This window comes from Astyanax mexicanus, chromosome 8 (assembly GCF_023375975.1).
Source record: "Astyanax mexicanus isolate ESR-SI-001 chromosome 8, AstMex3_surface, whole genome shotgun sequence".
Taxonomy (NCBI): domain Eukaryota; kingdom Metazoa; phylum Chordata; class Actinopteri; order Characiformes; family Acestrorhamphidae; genus Astyanax; species Astyanax mexicanus.
Genome location: NC_064415.1, coordinates 31,614,452 through 31,622,009, shown reverse-complemented (window position 1 = coordinate 31,622,009; position 7,558 = coordinate 31,614,452). Strand labels below are relative to the sequence as shown.

General features: G+C 38.4%; 1 protein-coding gene across 1 annotated transcript; it reads right to left on the bottom strand.

The window, feature by feature from the left end:
• Positions 1–376: 376 nt before the first annotated feature.
• cd248a (CD248 molecule, endosialin a) lies at positions 377–5,958 on the bottom strand. Its single transcript, XM_007237453.4, has one exon. It carries the CDS (start codon positions 5,103–5,105, stop codon positions 2,847–2,849), a length of 2,259 nt encoding a protein of 752 aa, XP_007237515.3. The 5' UTR covers positions 5,106–5,958; the 3' UTR covers positions 377–2,846.
• Positions 5,959–7,558: the final 1,600 nt, after the last annotated feature.

Genomic DNA, 7,558 nt, shown 5'->3' with positions numbered 1-7,558 from the left:
GTGTACAAATATAAGCTACAAAAAAGGAATTTTTGCTTAATTTAAGTCTTAAATCACTCATTTTGATTAATTGAAACATTCATATCTCAATTAGCATATATTTTGTCTAGTTTTTGCCAGTGGAATTTTTTTGCCACCAAAACGATCAACATGTGTGGAGTAATAAGTACGGAAGTGATCTAAAAATACTTAATTTAAAAACACAGCATCTTCTAGCTTGTTGTTTAGCATTGCATGTCTCTGCTGATTGGTAGAGATCAGATGGTAAAGTCAGGTTGGGTTCAGTTGAACACCTTCTTTAATAACATAAAGTGACTCTAGCAGAAAGTTAAGAAGAACCTGGTAAAAGAGTTAAGAAAGTAACCTTTAACATCAGTGATGTCACAAATGTCATACTGTTTTATTTTCAAGGAAACTGAAGACAATTGGATGTGCATGTTTAGTAACTGAAAAAAATCCCTTAATATTACTCATGTTGTCTCCATATTGAATAAGGGTAAAGCTTAACCTGTGCATCCTGCCATGATATCATTTCACTGTAAATTAAATCGTTTTGGAAATTTTCAAAATATCTTTGAAACATGATAAGGTAAACATGAACAATTCAAAATGACTGCAACTATAAGTCAACCATGGAGTAATAATACAATAAAATCAGTGTTTACTTTGAAATGTTAAAAAAAAAAAAAAAAAAATTAAATTAGTGTAAATGCCAATTAACACCAACGTTCTCAACCCTGTCATGTACCTTGCCATAACAGTGTGGATGCATACATAACAGGAAATTAAAAGTAAAACATAAAAAGTGATTAAGCAGGAAATATGTATGTAAAAAAAAAGTCTGCACACTGTAAACCCATATGTTGTTTGCACTCAAATGATTTAAGTCTGTTTTATATAAAATTGGATATTTCTAAACAAAACTCAACTACTTTGAGTTAGTTGAACATTTGTGGGCACATATAAACATTCAAACTGAGATCTTTGAATAAAACCAACTTATAATAACTGAGTTTAGTCTGTTGCCTTTGGCAGCTTCTTTTCTATTGGCTTCTGTCACAATCTATTTGCATACTGGGTGTGTCCAACAGTTTCTGACACTCACCATCAGTATTTTATGCTTACTCAAGTTTTCATTCCCCATTACTTAAAAAAATTGAGCAAACCAGCTGCCTTAAAAAAATTAAATAAACTCAACTTGTCTGGTCTTACAGTATTACAAAAATAAAAAAGTTAAACCATCTTCCCCTTTAGTTGTAATAACTTGATGTTCTAAACTAAGCTAACTTAAGTTTTTATTTACCATTACTTAACTTTTAAATTAAGGCAACCGGTTTCCTCAATATTTTTTAAGTAATTTCCACTTATCTGGGCTCACAGTATGAAGTCTTAAGTCTTGAATTAAAAAAAATATATTAGTCAAAATAGTTAGAATCATAAGTCATTTTGGAACATTTCGTTGGCCAAAGGTACACAAGTACCACAGTATTCTGATAGTGACTCATAAAAAAAAAAGATGTGAAATTAAGCTTTTAAGCTGAAGTTTACAGAAAAAAAAACTTGAGATTATTAGCAAAGTTGAATAAATCTGCAATTAATATATAAGCTGTAAAATCGGGTTCAGCAAAGACTGAATGTCTTTTTTAATATTATTTTAACCCCAGTTGTAATTATTTGGCTCTGCTTAGTTATGTATGGACATTGAAAGTCTGAAACTATGGGTTTAGACAGCTTGTGCATGTTTTTCTTTATAGAATAATGACACCAATGTACAAGACTAGCGTGAAAAGCATGAATTCTTAAGAAAACACACAAAAAAATGAGTTACTGATCAACACTCCACCACAGTTGCATTCCTTCACATATGTGAGTCTTTCACGTTCCGTGTGAATCCATAACAAGGTCATTTTTGTGTAATATGACTCCATGTGCCTCTGCTCTATGCCTGTGCACATGTGGGTGTGTGTGTATATAAGCTACAGCATGTAAAGCAAATTAAAACCACATCTGCTAACAGAGGATTAGCCAACACGCAATACGTGATAGCAGTATTTATCCACAGTGAGGAGCAATGTCCATTGTCACAATCACAACATTGACACATTGTTTATGTCCATTTTATGAAAGGCAGCGTGAGATTAAATGCCTTTAAAACTATCCAGTACAGTTCGGGTTCCCCTTCTGAATAGATTTATTGGCAGTAAGTCTGGGATGAAGCCAACAAATAATGCAGGAGGGAAAAAAACAGAACCCACCAAGAAGACATCACGGCTCAGAGAATGGAAACAAAGGCGACAAGGTTCAATATTTACAAAATCAACAGAGAAATGCTTTGAAATGCAAAGAAAAATGACTTTATATCTTTGGAGTTTAAGCTTCCCTGTATGGCCTTAAGAAGAAAACACCACTCTCATGGAATGTTCCTTCAAAACCATAAATAAATACATATATATATATATATATATATATACATATATATATATAAAGTCTAAAGTGTCCTTTCTTTTTCATTGACAATCTCATTGACATCTTTGTAGTTGCTACATTGAAGTGATCAAGCAACCATTTCATTCACTGGCAGTGTGATCAGGGTGAGCGATAGAAGAATAGGACTTATTGTCTATTATTGTCTCTCATTGTACAGCAGAGAAATAGTGCTAGTGGTTTTCCAATTCCTCCCTGTCCCCTCCCACACTTCATTAGGACATTTAAAATATCCTCAAATATCCTCAAAAGAAAGAACATTGAGGACTGGAATGGTACAAGACAGCGCTTCATCGAATTCCCCTGCCCCACCCTCTGCTATGAAAGTTCAGAACTTCCCTCAATGCCCTGGCGAACTTGGACTACACCTTAGTTGTGCCACCACCTGCCATATCCGCAGCTGCTTTGTCACCAGCACCGGCAATCCAGTGGTAACAGTCAGTAGCATTCTTGTTCTGTGGCTTCGCAGTACATCGGGTAAAGTAGATAACACCCAACACTATCATCACCACAATGAAGATACAGAGAGGCACCAACAATCCGATTAGCAGCCAGCTGCTACCCTCAGCCTTCTCACTGTTGCTGCCCTCCTCACGAGTTTTATACGTGGTCGATTCATATTCGCTTTGGATTACGGAAGGATTACTGTTGCTGTCATCTTCAAGAATTTCCTCTCTAGATGTTCCCTGAGTTGATGGAACTGTCGGGAAAAAGGATAAAAATTCTGGTTCAGATGTGGTTGATTCATAATCATAGTTGTCCATATCAGTATGGCTGTCATAAGATTCATATTCTCTTTGGATGATGGCAGGTTGCTGTGTAGTTACATCCTCGTCTTGCTCTTTCTCTTCTGTAGGAGTAGGACTGAACCACATTCCGTTCCAAGCACCACCTGCAGTGGTGGTAGTGGTAATGGTAGGGGGCGCTATAGACGCAGTGGTACTCTCATCTTCATAGTCAGGCAGAGGAGGTGAAGTTGTGGATGGTAAGAAGTCTTCCCGTTCCACATTAATTACCCAAGGGAGGCTTTCGGTTGAAGGGGTCATTTCAGACTCTTCCTGTTGAGCATTACTCACCAGCCACAAACCAGTTGGAACTGTTTCCATATTAGGAGGCTCTGTGAGCCAATCCAGAGACTCTGGCTCTGTCTCAGTGTCATAGTCAGAGTCAGGGTCCTGTGACCAGGGGTATCCTGTGCCTTGGGGTTCATACATAGAGTCAGGAAGATCTGTCATCCAAGGGTAGGAGGCAGTTACTGTGGGAGACTGCGGGTCCTCGCCAATACGTACACAAGAATTGCGTTTCCCACTGAGTGAATAGCCCTCCTTACAGTAGCAATCAAATCCCCCATTGTAATTGATGCACATTTGCTCACAAGTTCCTTCAATCTGACACTCATCAACATCCTGGCAGCGGCTTGGGTCCTCTGGTAGAAGGGAGAATCCAAATTGGCAGTAACAAATGTAAGAGCCCAATATGTTTTCACAGCCCTGTTCACATGGGGAGTCGACACACTCATCTACATCCTTACAATTGCCTTCTTCGTCTGCTTGATAGCCTTCATGACAACTGCACTCGAATGTCCCTGGTGCGTTAATGCAGATGTGTTCACACGGGCTCTGGAGGCATTCATTCACATCGAGACAGCCCCGTTCATCTGGCGCCAACATGTAGCCTTCAGGGCAGGCGCAGCGATAACTGTCCATCACTGCCAGGCACTCAAACTCACAGGGAGATCCCTGGCAGGGATCGATTTGAACGCAAGACACTGCGTCTTGAGCCAGGACAAAGCCTTCGTTGCAACTACAGTAGTAATGTTCTCCATCTTCTACACATTGATGGTGGCATCCACCTTTGTCCTCGTGGCACCAGCTTGTCACGGGCTCATCGGAACAGAAAGGTGGATCTCTGTTCCAGCCCACAGTGTTATCCTCTCTGCGAGTACACAGCACTGCCTGGTCATCCTTGGTAGGACAGGGCACAGTTGCTATGGACCCAAATGGGATGTGGGTCAAGAAGGAAGTGACCAAGTCAAATGGGGTAGTATACAATGTATTTCCACCTCCCTCACTCCGAATTCCTTGGCACATACCTGGGAAAGCATACTTGCACAAATAGCCGTCCACAGGAATCGAACAAGGTCCGTCCCTCCACTTCAAGTTGTTGGAATGTTCTAGCGGAGCGGGACTATAACTTACGCTCACACAGCGAGGAACTGAACAGGTGCTTGGGGAGTCCTCTTGCTCCCAGTTGGTGTACTGAGTGTCCTGCTCCCCCGTGATCCAAGAGAATCCCCGCATTGGACGGCTGGGGTTGCATTTGCGAGGCTGCCTCTGCAAACCAATCCACGCACGGACACGCTGGTCCTCCCGCAGCTCCATATTCGAGAAGAGAGTGACCAAGAGGTTCGCCTCCTCCTGGCTCTTGACGGAGACCAGATTGCCGCCCTGGTGCTTGCAGAAGCGCCAGGCATCCAGGAAGATCTTGCGTTCCCTGTAAAACACCAGGCAGCTGTCCTTAGTGCACAGCGCATCTCGGTCCCTCAACTCCTGGCTCGAGACGCTGAAGAGATACAGCAGGACAGAGAGTAGGGTAGCACCAGAGAGCACAGGAGAGCCCATTCTTCTTGCGACTGTCTCTCTCTCTCTCTTTGCCCCTCTCTCTGTTTCTTTTCTTCTTCTCTACAGCCTCCACTTCTTTCACTACGTCTAGCAGGGAATGGACGATAAATTCAAAAGCTGTCCCACAAGTTTGCAGACTCCCACTTCATCTAAAGAAAAAAGAAAAAATCTTTCACTACTTTCTCTGAATTGACTCTGCCTTCTTCTTCACTCTTGCCTGTCTGGTAGAAGTTTGGTGCCTGGATTTGAGTTGCAGTCTCTCCCCTGATTTTCCAAAAAGGAGGAGGAGTAGTGGGGTTAGGTGGGGGGAATGAGCGATGGGAAGAGTTGCAAAAAAAAAAAAAAGAAAAGAGAAAAGAATTGTATGTTTTCAGAAGAAGCAGGGATAGGGGATGGGGGAGGGCTATGTGTGTGTATGTGTGGATGTGTGTTCAAGTCTATGTGTGTGTGCTGGAAAACTGGGGGAGGTGTAACAGTCCCTCTTTTTCTCAGAGTGTGCCGTATGGTTCTCATAAGTACGTGTATGGAAATGGTTTGGGACCTTGCCACCACCCCCCGTCTTCTTTCTCTCCACCCATCCAGCAGTCCTCCCCCACCGAGTTCTCAATGAAGTCTCAGTTAAATTACTTTCAACCAGTTTTTCTCAGCTTTGTGCCCTTATTAAAAAAGGCAAAGGGTATCCTTCAGAATAAGACAAAGGACAGAGCTTATGCCAAGAACTCATCTTTTCTTTTTCATTTGAATCAGAGAGTTCTTTACTAAAGGGAACAGAACCCTCTGTAAATGACTACATATGTAAAGACCCTTTGTAGACAAATTTTGTTTAATTACATCAGCAAAAAAATATGTTTTATCATTGTTACAAGACAAAATTTTTTTTTTACCTTTATATAGGAGCCATCAGCCAAAAAAATTAAGGCTGGCTTTTTGAAAATATTTTAAATAAGTATTTTTCAGGAGATATTAATTAATTGTTATCCTTAATCTACTTAAAGTCAGCTGAACAAAAAATATTGAATTGCTCCATAACCTATAGCAAACTATAATTGCCTTAACTAACATTACTGAAGTTCTTATAAATATGCTTTACCTGAACTAAAGATTTCTATTTGACACTGCTGGTGGTGGATTGAGTTTTCCAAGAAAGTTGGGATGCTGTTTAACAGTGTATGCTGTGCAGTCCAGAAACGCAAGTTAAAACTGTTTTATGCTAAAATAATTTTTTTATGAAAATAAAAAAACTGAACAGTTTACTATTTTGCTTCAGTGCATTTTAAATGTAGTTTTTTTGTTAACATCTGACTTCTTCTTTGATTTATCTGTGTTCAAGACAATGATTTCACTCCAACTTAAAATCATTAAGCAACTAATTTCCTGCCCTGTTTTTAAGTTAGTAACTTTATGGCTTTTTTGTTCTCTGCACTTACAAAATGAAGTTGACCAAACAAGTCTACAATGTTTGCTAAACTAAAATTATTGAATCACTTCAACATAGAATTTATCATATTTTTTTTATCATTGTCTAATATTTTAAGTTAGCTGAACTTAATATATTTAGTCGAGGTCATTTAAAAATGTATGCTAGACTTGTCAACTAAAAATGTGTTGAAATTAGTTGCGAATTTGTTTTTAGTTAGATTAACAAACTCAGAAGTGTTTGTTGTACATCAACAGAAAAACACTACTAAACTGAACAATTTTGTATAAAAATATAGAAATTAAGATTGATCAATATAATATTCATTGGCTCCACTTAACTCAGTTAAGTTGTAAATTTATAACATTTCAAGTTTATTCAAGTTTTGTTCACACAACAATAGTTTAATTAGCTCAACAGCTTTTTTTTGCAAGTATTGTGGGCTTAAGTAGTTTTATTATATATATATATATATATATATATATATATATATATATATATATATATATATATATATATATATATATATATATATATATATAAATGCTCTTAACATACTTAACAAATTTTCATAGAACTGCCAGCTGACAGTATAATACTGGGGCAGCACTATAGTTGACTCTGAGTCCAATCCAACATATTGTAAGCACTAGGAACACAGAATAAAGGTAAATTACTCTTACAGTCTATAAACAATCACTGACAATAATCAACACATATCTTACACTAATGCATGTCTAGGATAAGGTAGTTTTGGGCAACTGACAACACAAATGTGGTAGGTAAGAGAGAGGCCACACCCAATATGCAAATATATGGTGCCAGGAGCATTATGGGAAAGCTGTATGAACCAACACTGTAGAAAGAGCATTGATACGTGCAGTATAAAAAAAAATAATTAAATTCAAATCACATTTTTTTTCTTATCGGCTCAATAAACATTTTCAAGTTTTCAGGTAAAAAAAATTCTGAACTCATTTTATTGCGTTTTTAATGCTGTGTCATCTGAGATCCTAATGATCAGCAGCATCCAGTA